At 35.8% G+C, this 17,654-nt stretch overlaps 1 protein-coding gene across 2 annotated transcripts in view; it reads left to right on the top strand.

Annotated features, from left to right (window-relative positions):
• Positions 1 to 17,261, top strand: part of NOL10 (nucleolar protein 10) — a 50,345-nt gene extending 33,084 nt beyond the window's left edge. The window contains exons 15-22 of one of the 2 annotated variants that reach the window (XM_066179925.1): positions 2,149 to 2,275; positions 3,233 to 3,312; positions 3,510 to 3,608; positions 4,210 to 4,299; positions 6,021 to 6,194; positions 6,583 to 6,830; positions 12,026 to 12,128; positions 15,707 to 17,261. In XM_066179925.1, the coding sequence (XP_066036022.1) occupies positions 2,149 to 2,275; positions 3,233 to 3,312; positions 3,510 to 3,608; positions 4,210 to 4,299; positions 6,021 to 6,194; positions 6,583 to 6,830; positions 12,026 to 12,128; positions 15,707 to 15,826 (1,041 nt within the window). In that variant the 3' untranslated portion in view covers positions 15,827 to 17,261. The remainder of the gene's footprint in view (positions 1 to 2,148; positions 2,276 to 3,232; positions 3,313 to 3,509; positions 3,609 to 4,209; positions 4,300 to 6,020; positions 6,195 to 6,582; positions 6,831 to 12,025; positions 12,129 to 15,706) is intronic. The other variant, XM_066179926.1, reaches the window with a different exon arrangement.
• The last annotated feature ends 393 nt before the right edge of the window (positions 17,262 to 17,654 follow it).

Below are 17,654 nucleotides of genomic sequence, written 5' to 3'. Positions count from 1 at the left end.
TTTTATGTTGTGTGGCTGATATTGTTTGCCTTTTCTATTCTTGAATTTTTTTCCTAAGCTTTAAAAAATGTTTCATTTTAATGCACGAAGCAGAGCTCCTAAGGTTTCCTAGAATAGGTAGGCAAGTGGTTTCAGTGGGGTTGGAGAAGGGGAAATAAGGTAGTAAAACATACACGGACATCTCTGTAGGGTTTTCCTTTCTGTCAATTAACATGTGAAATTTGAATAATGGTTGGACTTCCTATTTTTTCCTGGTATTCTGCCACTGGTTTTTTCCATTAATTATCTCATTTCCCCCACTTTGTTTTCTGTGACCTAATCATCCATCTCACTCCACGGATTATTGTGAATAATCAGGCTTTTTTTTTGCTGTATGTGTTTCATGGCACAGATTTCGCCCCCTGAAAGGTTTTACTCTCGGTATCAGGTTTTGAGTAGAGGAGAGAATGTTGTCCTTAAATTCTATTACAGGAGAAGTGTTGTTTAGTTAGCAAGCAGCTTGGGAGTTTTTTTTAATGAGCAGGACAAACTGCTTCATCTAAAACAAAATTATAAGTAAACTTAAGGTTTTTCCACACCAGTCATGCTTTGATGGTCTGGTAATGAGGCACAGGGAACTGATTTCTTAGGTGGCATGAAGACATTTAGTAGACTGCTTTCTTTTTAATATAAAAGCTTGGCATTTAAATAAGTGGGTTTGGGGGAAATAAAAAATTAAAATCTAGATGGAGACAAGATGAAGAGAAAAGCTTCTGGAATGTTGGCGAGAAGTCAGTCTGAATGTTATACGTGCCATGTATTCCTGGAGCAGACATGGGGATTTTGGTTAATTCAGTAGGTAAAATGTTTCTTGTTAGTGACATCTTCGGTATTTCCTTGAAAGCTCTTGGTAATCGGAATGAAATATGCAGCATGGTAGAAAAAGTGCACTTTTTCATTTGGCATGTAATGGTTCTCAGCTAGGCCTGAAATCTTAGGAAAATAAATCATATTTAATACAGAGACAACAGTGGGCTAGAATAAAGTATTATTCTCTGGAGTATTACATGCAAGAAAATATTAGATAGAATGTTATGGTCTAGAGCACAATTTTACAGGGTTTTTTGTGTGTAGTTGTCTTCAAAATAAGACTTTTGAATTGAAAGAAGCACACTTTTTAAATGAACAGCATTATCTCATACGGTTATCACACAATTACATTAAAACAAACTATGTATATGTTAAACAAAATCACTTCCAGTTGTTTCCATGATTGAATAGGATCTTAAAATGTTGTTGTATCACAAGCATTCCTATGGTTGACTGCAGAGTTTTTAACATGAATTTTTACTAAACAAATCAGAAACCTTGTTAAAACTCTCACTATACAATTTAACTGGTCACTTAGCATTCTAAAATGTCAGCTGATTTACTCTAGAGAGAGAAATGCAGTGTTAGATTTTTCCATGCAGCAAACTGACCTACTAAAATAAGACTGCTGTAACAGCTGAAAGTGGCTGCATGAGTCAAGATGGAAAGGAATTTCAATCAGAACAGCAGGGGGGAAAAGTAACGGGAGCTGATTTTTAACTTGGGAAATTGGACGAAGCTTATATGGAAAAATACATTGATAATGCTACCTAATACTGCAAACAAATCCTTTGCCTTATCATGGAAATATGCAAGTATTTTTAATATTTCATATTATCTGTTCATACAGTCTGGGTTTATCCCTGAATAAAATACGTGAAACATATCTGTGCTGTTATAATTAAGATAAATAGGGCAGAGTAGGATTTAACATGATTGCATAGTGAGCTTAGTGAGTTCAAGATCCAACAGCACTTTACAAATTAGTTGCTATCTAGTGCCACTAGTTTGTAATTTCTTCTATAATGTTTGGCTCTAAGCTTTTAATAAATTAATCAGATTGGGACCACTTGAAACAGTTCAACTTGAAACCTCCAGACTGGCTGGTCTCATATGACCTAAATTAAAACAACACTTACATAATCTGTAGTACTCCTGGTTGGTAATGCAAGCAGTAGGTTTAATTGTGTTCTGTGGGTTTAATTTGTTGTTCCATTAAACAGCACAGTAGTCAAGAGTTTAACTGTAGGCTTTTTCTGTAGGAAAATGTAATGTTATAACTTTCCATAATATCCACAGGTTTTAGGACCTGCCCCAAAATGGTGTTCCTTCTTGGACAACTTGACTGAAGAACTGGAAGAGAATCCAGAAAGCACCGTTTATGATGATTATAAATTTGTTACCAGAAAAGACCTTGAAAATTTAGGTAAAACAGTTGTATATGCTCTTTGGCTGACTTCCTTGTTCAGTTTTTGAACATTTACGCATCTGATTTTCACAGTTTCAGTGTGATGTATGAGGATATTAGAAACTCACTGACTGTAGTTTCCTCTTGTTTTCTTGGTTATTAATATTCCAGAGTGATGGCTCTAAGTTCTTTGATTCCCAGCCAGTTCAACAGTAGACACTTGTGTTTCTCAGATTTTTATACCAAGAAGGTGATTGATATTTGCTGATATGTCTGGGAATCTGTTGTGTGTACTTTCATATGCTGCATGGAAGGCATAAGAAGAGAAGTTGGTTTAGTTTTCAAAATATTTTTGAGGTACTCAAATAGAATTTGGAACTCGCAGCCAAAGGCTACCCTATTTGAATGTTGTAATTTTCAGAAAATACAAATCATTCTAGGGCTAATAGTTTCAAGGAATTGGAATACTGAAAATTACATAGCAGAGAAGGTAAGCAACCTTCTCCTGAGACAGTTAGTCCTTTTTCTGCCTGTTACATGGTTTGATGACAACGTTTTGCACCAGTTTACTTAATTTACCTCTGACTGTGTTGTGTTTGACCTCTTTAATTAAAAAGATATCTCATACTAAAAAAGGGTGTATCAAACACCTATGGACTTTCAAAAAATCCTCTGGATATCTTTGTAAACTTCTGTAGATCATAGTGCTTGTAGGCATTTTTTTAAAGTGCTCAGTAGTGTGTATTATGACAAGAAAAGTGCATTTGGTTGCTCTGAAGAAGCTTAAAATTTTTTGCTGGCCAAAGTGATTTTTATTCCCAGTTTTACATGTTTTTGATGTCACAATTGTGACTGTTAGATTGATGTTTTGCATTGGCAGTACTTGTTTGTCTTAAGGAAGTGAACTGGCTGGCTTGAAAGAAAAGTTCTTTATATATGAAAGCTCCTTGAAATTCTCTGGGACTTTTTTCCTAGGCCTCGCTCATCTCATTGGATCATCATTGCTCAGAGCATATATGCATGGCTTCTTCATGGACATTAGACTTTATCATAAGGTAAATAATGCTAAATCTTGTCAATTTTTATTCTTAACAATAAAATATATGTGCTGGGGGTTTTCTTTGTCTTTTTGTGGGGGATTGTTTGTTTGTGTTTCGGGGGGGGAGGGGGTTTGGCTGGTTTTTTTTTCCATCCAGATGATTAACTGTGTCCTGTATTAATGGTATTTTTACTTCCTCCTGCTTGTTCAAAGGCAAAAATGATGGCCAACCCCTTTGCCTATGAAGAATATAGAAGAGAGAAAATAAGGCAGAAGATAGAAGAAACGCGTGCACAGAGAGTTCAGCTGAAGGTAAATTCTAGAAACAAGTAGTCTACTTTAAGGAAAACTCTTCGTAAAGAGTAATATATTCCTAAGTATATCTTGGAGATGTAGTGACATAGGATTTGATTCTGTTTATCATTGGACACACAAAGTAATTTATAGAACTTCTTGAATGGAAACATAAAATTCCCAGATATGTGATTTTGAAAGGCTGATACCAAACTAAAAGAGCAGCTCTCATCTCATTCAGCCCTTGAGCAGATAATCCCCTGGTAAAACTTTGCATTTTCTACGTCTGTCATTAAATTACTTAAGGCATTGAAACATGGTAGTCTGGAAAGAGATGCATGAAAATTGTATTGTGTTTATAACTAGTAACTTTCTAGATTGGATCTGTTAAACATAAAAGGAGAAAGGAGTTGCTTTTAAAGCTCTAAAGCTGATGCATTAGAAGTTAAAAATAACATACAAGTTCTTAAATCTTCTCTTAAGTGTAGTTGCTTTACTAGTACCTAGAGATAAATGAAACCAGTCAAGGAGCTTTTCTGCAATAGTTGTAAGAATGTAAAGCATGTCAGTTGCATGTGTAAAAGGTTAATTTATTGATTAATTGCTTTCCTCTTCTTAGAAACTCCCAAAAGTTAATAAAGAACTTGCCCTTAAACTAATTGAAGAAGAAGGAGAAGATCAACGGTTTAGTAAAAAAAGGAAACAAAAGGTGAGCTCTTATTTGGTGAATTCTCTAGTTGGGAGCACAGAACTAGCAATGCTTACAAGATTCTTTTTTGGTTTTGTTGCTGTTTGGCCAAACAGATTCAAAATACCATTGTTCCTTATAAATAACTTCTTCTGGTAGGTGGCTTTAAGACGTATTTGACTGTAGCTGCAGCACAAAAAAGACCATATAGTAACCTGAAGCTAAAAATTATTAAATACTCACTGGAAAGGTCATATGGATTTCATAGGACTCCAAAAGCTGGGTAATGCAGCCTCAATACCACAGCTGCTTAAAGAAGACCTGTTGTTTGCATTTGGTTTTGGTTTTTTGGTGGTGCCCATGACAGGATAGATGTTATCTATAAAATTCAAGGTACAATTGCCTTTTTTTGTGTATACAGTTAAATATATTTTATAGAACAGGCAAAATGGTTTGCTTTTATGCAACAGGAGTTGGTCTGGATGTTAAAAGTAATCCATTTCTCTGCTAAGAGGAGACTTAATTGAAGAAATGGGTAGATGTTTAATATCTAATGGGAGCGGAGGCTTTTTATAGGTAGGTGCTTCATAGGTGCTCATTCTCACAGGAATATAGCATTCATGAAAGGCAGACACTAGCTGCCTGTGATAAATAATGAAATCTCATGTGTTAATGTGTGTTAGTAGGAAGGATGAACTACCAAAAAGGTGGTGGTGTAACTTAAATGCAAACTTAAGCAAATGGTACAATGAAAATGAGAGTTCAGTAGATGGGGACTGATTTGTCTTGGAGTACATAGAGGTTGTGTTATTAAGTGGACTAAACAGAGCGTATATAAAAATGTACATTCAGGCTATTTTTCTGAAACAGTATTAGAGTCCTATAATGAGCAATTTATTTTAGGCTTTGGGGTTTAATTTTTGCTGTGGTTGACATTTACACATTTGCATCATTTTTGTGCTTGAAATTTACTCTTCTTGTTTTCTGTATCCTTAGTTCCACCTTCCTTTTCTTCAGTAACAATGAAAACCTAATGCAGTGGTGGGATTAATATGCTGGTATAAGTTGAGCTATGTTAAAAGATAAGCATTTTCTAATAAAAAGCTATGTATGCAATGATTTTAAAATGACAATAACTGGTCTTCTCATAAGATGAATTAGTAGCTTGACCTGTTCTGAATTCACCAGTAGCATAATTAACCTGAGTTCATTTTACTTTGACATGAAGTAAACTGCTTTTTTCATTCTGTATGTGAAAGTAGTGAAGAAAAAGTGTTATGTATAACAACATTTCCTCTTAAGTATTTACAGTAAAATAATAGTACTATTGCAAGCCAACACAGACATTTACCCCTTATAATTTGTTTTACATGTTGTAGACTCATCCCCATCAGGCAGTATATTTGCCTTGGAGGTGCTGCTGATTAGTCAGTAGATATCAACATGTCTCCAGACTAGCTGGCTGAATGTATGAGAAACATGTATTTGAAAATATTAGTAATTGGGTATTTAAAGTGTCTGTACTGTGCATTAGAACAACTCTTGCTTACAGGTAGCTTAAAACAGTCTTTGTAAAAGTACAATAAGTATAAATCTTGATTTTTATGTGACCTGGCAGGATAAAGAAACTGGCATTCCAGATGCTGGTTATTAATTTTGTTTAATTAAGAAAAAGTGTTACTTATTTTGTTAATGTCTGTTTCAGAATTGTCTAACTTGCTCATGCTTTGCTTCTGTTCCAGAATCTGCCCAGCCTTCTCAAAGATGATCGTTTTAAGGTCATGTTTGAGAATCCAGATTTCCAGGTGGATGAGCAGAGTGAAGAATTTAGGCTACTTAACCCACTTGTTTCCAAAATAAGTGAGAAAAGAAAGAGGAAGCTAAAGATCTTAGAAGAACTGGAAGCACAAGGACAGGTAAAATATTTTCCATTTGCATTAAGAAAACTCCATAGGCTTTTCTTCTCCTCTGTTTCACGCTTTCAGTCTTTTCACCCCAGAAAAATGGAGGCAATGCAAGAATGTCTTATCAGATACAATAATTAAGTGTAATTTATAATTTCAGTCTAGTTTTTGGATGTAATATTGTTTTTGCACAAATACAGGTTTGAAAAACATAAAATATGTAGATAGTAACAACTTTATAATATATTTTTGGCTTCATTTGCTGTTACTGCCTTTGTTCAAAAATTGTAGTTCTCTTCAGCTGTATCTATGTAAAAGCTGTCACGTACTCTAATTGAAGGAATGATTTGGAAAGAAAATTAGTTGATGATTTCTTATTTTATACTATTTTTGTCTGCAGGAAGAGGAGGAAGAACCAGAAGGAAAAGCAAGTGATGCAGAAAGTTCTGAGAGTTCAGATGATGAAAAAGGCTGGGTTGAAGAGGTCAGGAAACAGCGCAAGCTTTTACGCCAAGAGGAAAAACTAAAGCGGCAGGAAAGGCTCAAGGAGGATCAGCAAACATTACTAAAACCTCAGTTTTTTGAGATTAAAGAAGGAGAAGAATTCAGAAGCTTCAAAGACTCTGCCAAAAAACAAAAATTAATGAAGTAAGACTAATGTTCCTATTTTAATAGGTGGGAGTGGATGATTCTCAGATATTTCCCTACAGTGCAGGCCCGCAATGTTTTGGTTGGAAGCACTTGGTAGTAAAGCTACATTTGGCGATCCAAGGGTAAAGTGACATAGTCGTTGAAAGCTTTGTTTTGTAGATAAACAAAACACTATTTGAAGTAGGACAGAGACACAACACAAATGAAATGAGTAAGATATTACTGTGTCAAGTTGGGGGATCCTCTATTCAGTGTTGGTGAAGTGCTATTCTCACGGGTAAAAGTGATCTCTTGTGAGACTGGGTATATTTCTCCACCAGTGTCAGTATGAGGTTAACAGACTGTTAACAGATGATGTTTTTCATCTGACTGTCTAAAAGGGTTTAGAATACTTTGTGAGTAGTCACTGTTTTGGGAGTAGGATCAAAATGGGTCAGCGTGGTAAAAGAAAAATTGTTTTGTCTTGGATGTTTTTATGGCATCAAGAAATTTTCAAAATCTACACTGTTCTTATAATGTCAGGACTTACTGTTTCTGTTTTTCTTTTTGCAATACAAAATACCAGGCTAGGAGAGTTTTTGTTAAGTGTAGCTTTTTTGGTTTGGTTTGGTTTTTTCATTTCCTTAAATTGATAATCATCTGAAACAATAAGTACATGGATAAGCATGTCAAACTGAAGGAAGAGCACATTAAATTAAAGGACATGCATTTGAGGTGCTCAACAACTGCAAATCTCATTGATTTAGTTTTCTTCAGAGGTGAGTTGAGCCCTTCAGAAGATGAGATTTAATAGCATTTTATTGTTTGGAGCACAGACACTCATTAAACCTTTGAAGACAGTGGCTTCAATATTCTTGCAGCACTGCTGGTGCAGAGCAGAATTTTGAATAATATTGAAAATGGGTTGTTGGGCTAGATGGATCTCGTAATAAACATTTTGATTTTATTTAGAATGAAGTTATACAGCCAAAGAAAAGAAAGTGAATAATATAATGGAGCTGTTGCTTTATGTCACTAATGACTACTCTACAATCTAGTTGTTTTATGATGAAAATTTTCAGGAGGCACATAAAGAAGCACTTGATAAAAATTCAGTCTTTTAACTAGAATGATCATTAAAATGATCATTAAAATAGATTTTTAACTATTAGCAAGACAGTGTTCCTATGGTAGTCAGATGGTCTATGATTTCCATGTTGTACCTGTAAGACCTCTTTTAAATAGAAATAGTGGTATTTTATTAATAGGGATTTATAGCAGTTCAGCAGAACTGATTGCCATGTTTTCCTTAGCTGTTTTTTGTCAGCCAGTGATTTCAAACAGGGATTTTTCTTCGTTTTTTTTTTTGTTGAATAAACCCATTTATTCTGAACTTTTAATTTCCTTAGGTATTTCCATTAATTTTCTTCTGATTATTTTTCCTTTTTTCTTTGTTTCATGATTAACTTTATCAGTTTTTCTTCTTTGTCAAGAGAAAATCTACTCTGGATACTCCAGCAAAGTATTATAGGTCAAAAATATATTTTTTTTACATTGTGATTAGGTTTATAGTCATATTAGCTGTAACTTGGAAGGAGCCTGAAACACTGGTCAAATGACACTGTATTTTCAGTCCAAGTTAAATACTTCATTAAAAGGCTGTATGACTGCAGCCTAGTCATATACTGTTCTTTTGCACAAATTCAGTTGCTAAGCTCTAAAGCAGATTCTCAAGGACACTCAATTTGAAACATAAAGATTTCATTTTGTTCAAAACATGGAAGGCTTAACTGTGAACAACAGTGTGGAAATTCAAGTAAATAAGCCAAGACAGTTGTTAGGAAGAGAAACATTTAGGAAAAAAAAATGCAGTGTGACACAGGGCAAAGTAGATGCTTTCATATGGGTTTAAGGGAGAAAAAGAATTACTTCACCCCACGAAAAGCCAAAACCACAGACCTGTCCTGTAGATGAAGGAATATCAGTGATGACATAAACCATCAAAAGACTTTTAACAGGCTGCTTGTAAAGAAAGGAGAATCTGTCTTAAGATTTGCTGCTAATAGTTACCGTCTCTGGTAGATGCATAGATGTAAAAAAAAAAGAGAGGAATTTGAGGACTGAATAGGATGACCAAAAAAATGAATGTGGTAACATCACTTCCTTTGTTTTCTGAGTTGCTGTCGTTGAATTTACTTACATGGGGTTTTTTTTAATCTTTGTCTAAGCAATTAGCTCTATACTCACTGATCCCGTTTGTGTTCATCCAACCATTGTTCTCAGTATGGACCTTGGTGTTCCTCAAATTCTTAGAAGAAATTTAAAAATCAACAGCTGATATATGTCTCATATAATGCATATCTGACGATTTTGTAGTCATAATGATTTAGCCTGTGTTGTGAGCTAACTTGTTTAGTTAGTAAGCATTTTTACATATTAGAATTCTGTGAAGAAAGTAAATACGTTTTGTGCTGGCCTTACTCAGTGATAAGTAGTCAGCACAAAAGTAATTAATTCAAGTAGCATACTGAAAATTGGAAAGACTGTAGTGGCATGTACAATCTGGTGAGACTGGCATGTTTGTCTTTGATTTGATATATCCAAATTACGGAATGATGGTCTGTGACCAATATAATTAAGTACCTTAATACCTTCACTATGCATTTAATGGCTAGATGTTCTTTTTTTCTCTAATCATATAATGTTCTACCTGAGGAAACAGTTAATGACTTATATAAAACTGGGTGTTTCTTTTGACATGTTCCTGACTCAGCACAGCTCCAAGCCCAACTTTTAAAGCAGTGGTGTGTACTATAAATTTCTTCCTAGACCAACAGTCTACACATTTCTCTGTGCAGGAAAGCTGCAAAATTTACTCATGGTTCTGTAAAACACCTTGTCTCAAGTCAATCTATGTTTAATTTTCCCCTTTCGTACTCTTACGCTTGCACAACAAACCTGCAAATCCTTGCTTTCTTTCCCTGCAACATAAGTTTCCTACCTAGTAACTTGAAAGGAAGCCATAAAAGGAAAGGATTTTTATCTGTGTGCTGAGAGTTCTCTTGATTTACTTGATGTCCCTTTAAAGAGTATGTTACTGAAGTTAAAACGTGTCAAAAATCATAGTAGTCATATTTTATTAAAAGTATGACAGTTAATGTATGTGTCTTCAGAGGTGGCCAAGAAAGCCAAAAAAAGCTTAGTTGATATTCCTTAATATTGCTAAAGAGGTATTCCTGTTTTACAGCAGAAGTCCTGTAAAACTGTCTTCTTACAATAAGGAAAAAAAAATTGCAGGGGAAATTTTTGTTTGGTTTTTACATTTGGGCAGTGGAATGCACTTCTCACAATGTATCCTTTGAATTGATTTGTTGAGGAAGAGGAAAAAAAAAATCCAACCAAAACCAAAAAACCCAGCTGTTGTTTGTGTATCAGTATGTACAATTCACTATCACTTGAGGTCTGCACATTTTCAGATAAATAGAGCCATACCTTTGTTTTTTCAGTAAGATTACAACCGCACAGCATGTTGCTAGTATCTACTCATTTTAATTTTTCTCCTGACTGAAGCAGTGTCTAGGCAGTCATGCTAAATAATTGCTGGGTAGTAGCCATATTTCTCCAGTTCACTTTCAAAGGGGAGAAAAATGGGACTTCACTTGAATGTAGAAATCCCACCACAATGTTGGTGACTGATCTTCTGCCACAGTTAGCTCTAAGGCTTAGCTTGTCTTTCCGATTCGCACAGATGGAACAAGTTTTTACATGTACTCAATGAAAAATATACTAAGAAAAAAATACAAAGTACCTAGTCATGAGAATTAGAGTAGTTATTGACAGTAATTTTTCATTGTTAATCTGAAAAGTCTTTGTTACATGAAATGGCTCATTAACCAAAATTCAGGGGACTTCAGAGACTTCATGCATAGGCCACAGCCATGAGTTCTTCATACACAGTAAATGCCATTGACTTTGCTTGCTGCTATTTTATTATATATATGTCATCTCTATTTTTGTGATTATTTATTTTCCACTATAAAAATTGTACAGAAAATGTCTCTTGGCCCGCTTTGGAGAGAGCTAATGAAGCTCTAATAGCATCTCAAATTGCAGAAAGTAATTTTGTTTACAGTTAGGAGAATGTTTTCTAAGTACACAAAGAGTGAGTTTGATCACACAAGCCATGTCATATTCTCAGAGGGTGCTACTTAACTCGTAGGACTTGCTTTATAGGAGAAGGATGCTCCATGTTAGGACTCACAGGTGCCTTTAGGGAGGCTGGCTGAAGCCAGTGCTCTCCCTGCCTGCCTGCCTCCCCCCTGAGCTGGAGGCTGTGTGGGAACAAGGTGTTTTTTCACTCCTCACCTGTTCCAGTTTACACCCCAGCTTAACTGCAGTCAGCAGCTATGATGTTAAATACCAGCTCACAACCTGGAGCAAGTGGGGCACATCCATGTGTCTTGCTTTTGCAGGACATTAACTTCCAGTGGAGGAGAGCTGAAAACTGTTAATTTTGACCACACCACCTACCCTGTTCTCCACAGAAATGCTGGAGTTTGATGCCTGAGGGAGAGGCTCTACACCAGTTTGCTTACAGAAACTCAGTGATAGGCAGTGTGCTTGAAGGCATATGCTTCTTTGGAGATCCTGTCTGGGCCCAGGTTTTGTCTTTATCACATTCTCTTGTTTATATTGTTCTTTTATTCAGAAAACTACTTAGACTGTTGCAGGCACAGTGTCCAAACAAGCATTTGTGCTTGAATTAAGTAGTGAAGTGATTTGTTTGGAGATTAATGCATTTTGGGGTATATTCAAGCTTACTTCCTTCCCTTAAAAGTGTTTACAATTTAGAAATTATAAGACTTCAAGGAAACTGAATATATCTAACCTTACATTTGTGCAGTTTAATATCACCGACTTTTTCAGACATTTCATAGAAAACTATAGCAATAGAAGGGTGTGGTTTCTTTCTCAACTAGAGTCATGTTACTTTTTTAGCAGCAAAAACAATGAACTTTACATAAATTTTAAAAGTGTTTTTACTGAAAGCAGTATATGGAGGGAATGACTTGAATTTGTCTTTGTTTCCTGAATGTTTATTTTTTTAGCTATGGCATTTCAGAGAAATTGAAATACTTTTTGACTGCATTATCAACTTTCATTATAGTAAAAAGATGGCAAAAATAGGGCCTAATGTTAGTTTTTCTCTGCAGGAAAACTCTTGAAGATCGTTTAAAGCTTGAAGAAAAACTTGGCACACTCAATGTGTCTGATACCACAGTAGGCAGCAAACAGGCAACGTTCAAATTAAAGAAGGTGAGCTATATATATATATATAGTTTTTAAGATAATGCACAAGTAACTTTAGTTTTTGCATGAAAGAACAGGAACTTAAAACCGTCAAGCAAATGTCCCTCTTCATTTCTTTATAAGCTGCCAACTCTTCAGGTTCTTGCCAAGAGAATGAAAGCCTCAGGTAGAACTCTGTGTTTATCCCGAATAACTCAGGCAACACTCATAAAACCTTATGTTCCGGTGGAAAATAATGGCTTGCATCTTTTAATGGTTTATTTGCAGAGGTACCACCAGAAGCTTGTGGCCTTGCCTGTGACTTAAGTGCCAGCACTGATCAGATCTCAGTCTGCAGGTCCAAATGCAATTCAGGGTGTTGCAATTTAGGCTTTCTCTTGATTTAGCGTGTTGAGAGGTCTCAGCATGATAGAAGCAGAGCTCCAAACAACCTTTGTTATTGACCTTATCTAACACAGGTCACAGGAATGAGCTCTGATCCTATCCTGGTTGTCAAATTCCATGTGAAGTGTGTGTAGTTGACTGCTGCCTATTTACCTTTCCAAAGGGTTTTGAATTTCATTTCTAAAGAGTTTTGTAGGTTGTATTTTGTAGGTGATTGCTTCATAGTGTGGGGACAGTTAAATAAATGCCTATGTGCCTCTGCTACTGCTGCAGTACACTTAGGGATTTTTTTACTAGAAAATTGCTTTAGAGGAGAGGATTCAGTTTAAAAGCTGAAGACCCATATGCATTGATACTTAACCTGACAACTTTTACTTTGGTTAAAATTGGTTTTCCTCAGGTAAACATCTTTGCTATAAAACATTTCTCCATACTACTGGTGAAATACTGTTCTCACTGGTAATACACTGTCAGAAAAATGGCTGATTAGGTATTTAATTGTTGCATTGGATATGCCTGAAGGAACAAAACCCCACAGTTTTATTGACTGTTTGTATCTTACTTACTTTATGGATTATTATCTGTTTGCAGATGTCTTTTTTCGTTTGTTTGTTACTCCTATATTACTGGAATTTAAAATGTGACTGTGGAATAAGTTGCAAATTCCTCTGCAGTGCCATGTAGGGTAGCCTTTCTGGTGATTTTACCAACTCTGTAATGTTGGTATGTTACATCTGATATTGGTGTCTTGTAGCTTAATAAATGGGCTTTGCAGGGCTTCAAAGCACAATCTTTTTTACGGTAGGTTTAACTTAAGAAGTGCGAAGCCACAAGGTTTCTTTCGGTAGATGTTGCACACTGATCTGCCACCTTTTGCTGACTAAGATTTGGGAGCAAGGTAGACAGACCATCCAGGAAGACTGGCACAGCAGTGGTTCGGAATGCCAGTTTTACTTGATTCCATCAGATAAGATACAGCTTTGAGGGTTTTCTTTAATTATGGTGCTTCTAACATTTATAGATTTTCTTTTCCTCACTATTTATTGATACTGCGTTATTGAAATATGTACGCTATAGTCATCTACATTAAAACGATTTTTTAAAATCTAATTTAAAGAAAAATAATGCATCTGCAGTGGAGATATTTTCTCCTATCAAGAGAATAACAAAGTAAGACAAGTCTTCTCTCAAATAAACAAACTCTCTGCGTATCTTCTGAAGTCCTAAGGAATGAAGCAGGGAGAGCTAGGAGGAAGTCATGCTATGCAGTCTTGGCATCCTCCTTTTCAGACGATGAAGAGTTGGAGTTGACAAGCCAAAAAGGGGATTTTAGTGTCACTTGAAATGTCAGCTTCTGCTTTGTGATGCCCTTTCCTCAAAGGGCAGGTGTATTTAAGAGTAGGTGGAAAGATTTAGTAGGGGAGAGAATTGTCCTTCCATAGGGTTGGTGTCACTTCAACTCCCAAGTCAGTAGAACTCAGGCTGAACTTGGCTCCTGCAGGTGTGGTATGTTGGTAGCGTCCTGATGCCCAGCTACCACTGACAGATCCAGTGCTGAATCTGTTTGTCATTGATATTTCACAGTTTAGTTTTCAGGGAATTTGAATATGATTCCTACAGTGTGGCAGTTAATTATTCAATTTCAATATGCTTTATCATAGCAAATAGATCTAACAAAATAGCAGGATTTCTGAAATACCAAAGTACTTATACTACTAGAATATATATACTACTAGAATGAATGAATATATATACATCTACATATATATATATACACACATATATATACATCTACATCTACATATATATATACACACACACCCCTATACTATGGAAGACCATTAAAAACCCCAAACCTTAAAATTTCTAATGCAGAGCAAGGTAATTCAGTTTCAGTACACTATGAGTAGCTGTCAACATGAACTTAAGATTCATCAAGGCTCTTTCAGAATAAGTCTGGAGACAGAGAGAAACAACCTGTGTTTTTGTATAGTGGGTTTCTTGTTTCTCTGCTTACAGTGAAAATGGGAATTCATTAATTTCATCAAACTCTTTTAAGACCAGTAGCTTTTTCTGCCTTGATACCAGCATGGCCTGATTGCTATATTTGGTAAATTGTTTTGTATCTCACCTCAGCCAAAATGCTGTCCATGCAAGCAAACCTTCTAGCTCAGCTTAAATGATATGTGAATGGGAGACTGGGGGAGACAAGCTGACATGAATGCTGTTGATTATAGAATGAGATGCAGTGGGAATGCAGCTGCATCCACAGTGGTATTCCTGTCACACTGTCGGTGCAGTTATCCTGGGCTGCTTGAAATTGCTCAAATTGCTGGAGTACATTTTTACATGAACAGTTGCCTGAGCTTGGCTAGTTCAAGTCTGCTAGTTACAGTTTATGCTTAGTTTAAAGAGCTTTAGTCTTCCAAAGAAAATAGTAGTTTGTGGCTGTAAGAGCCATTTCATCCACATGGTACATCAAAACATCTTCCAGCATGTTTTTGATTAAAAGAAACATTAAAAGAGAATGTGCCACAGGAGCAGAGATTTAGAATTATTTTCATGTAGAAAGTCCTTCTAGAATTGCATACAGCATAATAAATACTTTCAAGAACTCCTAAGAATACATTTTAGGGGACATGTATGCTTCAGCAAATTTAACTAATTGTTCTGTCTTTTTAAAACTAAATTGTGCAATATTAAACCTGACAGATTTGAAGAAGCATTTGGACAATACTCTTGGGCACACAGTGTGATTTTGGCCAGGGCTTGGATTCAGTGGTAACCAGTGGATCCCTTCCAACTCAGTTTATTCTATTCTGTGACTAAACTTGAAAACACTAGTTAACCAAAGTAGATACTAGGTCACCACAAATTGGGATTGATTTTCTTAAGGGTATTTAAATATAAATTCTGGAGTGTATTGTTAAGGATTGTTTTTTATCTGACATACATTATTCACTGTTTTTTAACATGTTTGTGTTAAACATTTGCTCTGCAAAAACTTGGAATGATAATGCCTAAGGATATCTAGAATTAACAATTACAGTCTGACACAAAATAGCATGGGGCAACTAATGGTAACATTTCCAGATTTGCTTAATGGAATTATGACTTGATATATTGATAGTGGGACAACAAGGACAAGGTGATGTTTAAATTTACAGGAATCTGAGTCTATTTTTGTTTTAATATTCCAGTCAGAGCAGCAAAGGAAACAGCAGGAAGCTGAGAAACAACATCGTCAAGAGAGGAAAACTCTTCGGCGCTCTGCCAGTCATCTCAAGAGCAGACGTGGAAGAGGACGACTATTTCATTGATTTATGGGGGTTTTTTAAGAAACTTTTTACCTCATTTCTTATTTGAAAAAGGGGATTTTTCAAATTGGGACACAGTACCAGTGAATTTGTATTTTGATTCATTGGTGAACACAAAACCAGGACTTCCTAAACCTTGTGTTGGTTACTGAAAAGTTTATGAAAGTTAAAGTACTGACCAAAGCACACTATGAATATGGTCCATTGTGAACTGTATTTGTTCAGAAATCACCAGCAATTGGTTATGATGTAACCCTGGATGTTTTCTATATAAGAATTTATGTATACAACGAGGCTGCCTGTCTTTTATTTAACGAGCTGTGTGTTTCAGTTTCTGAAATCTTTGTGACTGCTTAGATAAAAGATCAAGGGTAAGTTATTTTGCCTAAAAGCTTATCTATCTTTACAAGGGCACAACAATTTTTTCTGGTTGTTGGAGGATGACACACAATTGGATTTTTCAAAAACTGACTTTGGCTTTATATTCTTGGGTTGCCTTCAGTAGCAAATGGTACAAATGGTTGTCAGGAGGACAGCTGAGAATGCCTGATTTGGGTTCCTCTGAGTCATTCTGTAAGGAAACCTCTCTTGCCACACCAGTGTATAAAGGAGAAGTTCAGAAGAGTCGTCCTATTAACTTAGCTCTTGTAAATACAAAACCTGATCCTGATGTTTCTGTTTTGGAAAACCAGCTGTGGTTCAACATAGATCAAGTGGTGTATGTTCATATAACAAGCACTTTAAGGCCATGCCAGTAGTTTCCTATGCTTCAAAAAAAAGAGTTTAGTTAAATAAATTTTAAAAAATCCTTGAACCTAAGTAGGTCACTGTTTAGCGAATGAATTAATTTTTACCTTTGATCCTAAAGGAACCTTTTTATTGCTTTTTTAAAGCCTTTTTAAATTGCCTTGAACTTTGGATCCGACAAGAATCAGTGAATCTCCCTGTCACTGTAAATCTTTTTAAGAGACTCATAGGTTCTTAAGTGTTTTGCTTTATAAACCAGAGAGGTATTAATCTGGTCAGGTCTCTTGGACAGTATTTACAGAATCTTTACAATTACTTTAGTAAAAGCCTTGTTTTCTCATAGCCTGATATTTTTTGGTTTTGTTGTTAGATGACAGAAAAATTAGCCACATGGGTGATTTTTTTTTTTTTCCTCCCTGACTTAATTTTACCTGCTTTAATTCCTTCTGGTTTTGGTTGTATTGCTGCTTTTAGTTTAAAAAGGCCCTTTCAGGTGATATTTTTATCTTTAAAAACTTGAGTTTTAGTCATCATCTCTGCCCATTCAACTAAAGGATGAGTCTCTCAATACCTAGTTTTTTACCTCTAGTTGTCAAATTTCTGCATTGTCTATATGCTTTTCATGCTTTTTAGTTAGCACAGAACTATTCATTATTCCAATGTCAGTCTCACTTGTGCTTTAAAGTACCATTATTTCTTTTCCTTAGGCACTGAGAAAATGTGAAAGCAGTTGTGGTTGCTTCGGGCTATGTTCCTCTTTTTGGAGTCTTGTCTTTTGACATTCAAGACTTTGAAATCCAAATGCAGTGGCAAAATTTGTACTTGTGCAACACCTTCCCCCTGAGGCATTATGTTATCTCTTAGAAGCTATCAGTGTGCAACTCCGGTGTGCTTACATCATACATGGGGCTATGGGAATGTGGAATGGTTAGCAGTGGGAACTGGCTTCCAGCATGGTTGATACAGGGATAGTTGGGGACTGAGTGGACAGAACTGGCATTGTAAGAGCAGGAATATGGTAGAGTTTGCTCCTTCTCATGGTGGGCCTAAATCCCATTATATTGGATCTAGAGCTGCATTTATG

Source organism: Chamaea fasciata, unplaced genomic scaffold (assembly GCF_029207755.1).
Source record: "Chamaea fasciata isolate MVZ Bird 193981 ecotype frontalis unplaced genomic scaffold, bChaFas1.0.hap1 SCAF_3, whole genome shotgun sequence".
In the NCBI taxonomy this organism is placed as follows: domain Eukaryota; kingdom Metazoa; phylum Chordata; class Aves; order Passeriformes; family Sylviidae; genus Chamaea; species Chamaea fasciata.
The sequence above is the reverse complement of the archived record's forward strand: the minus strand, read 5'-3'. Positions and strand labels throughout refer to the sequence as shown.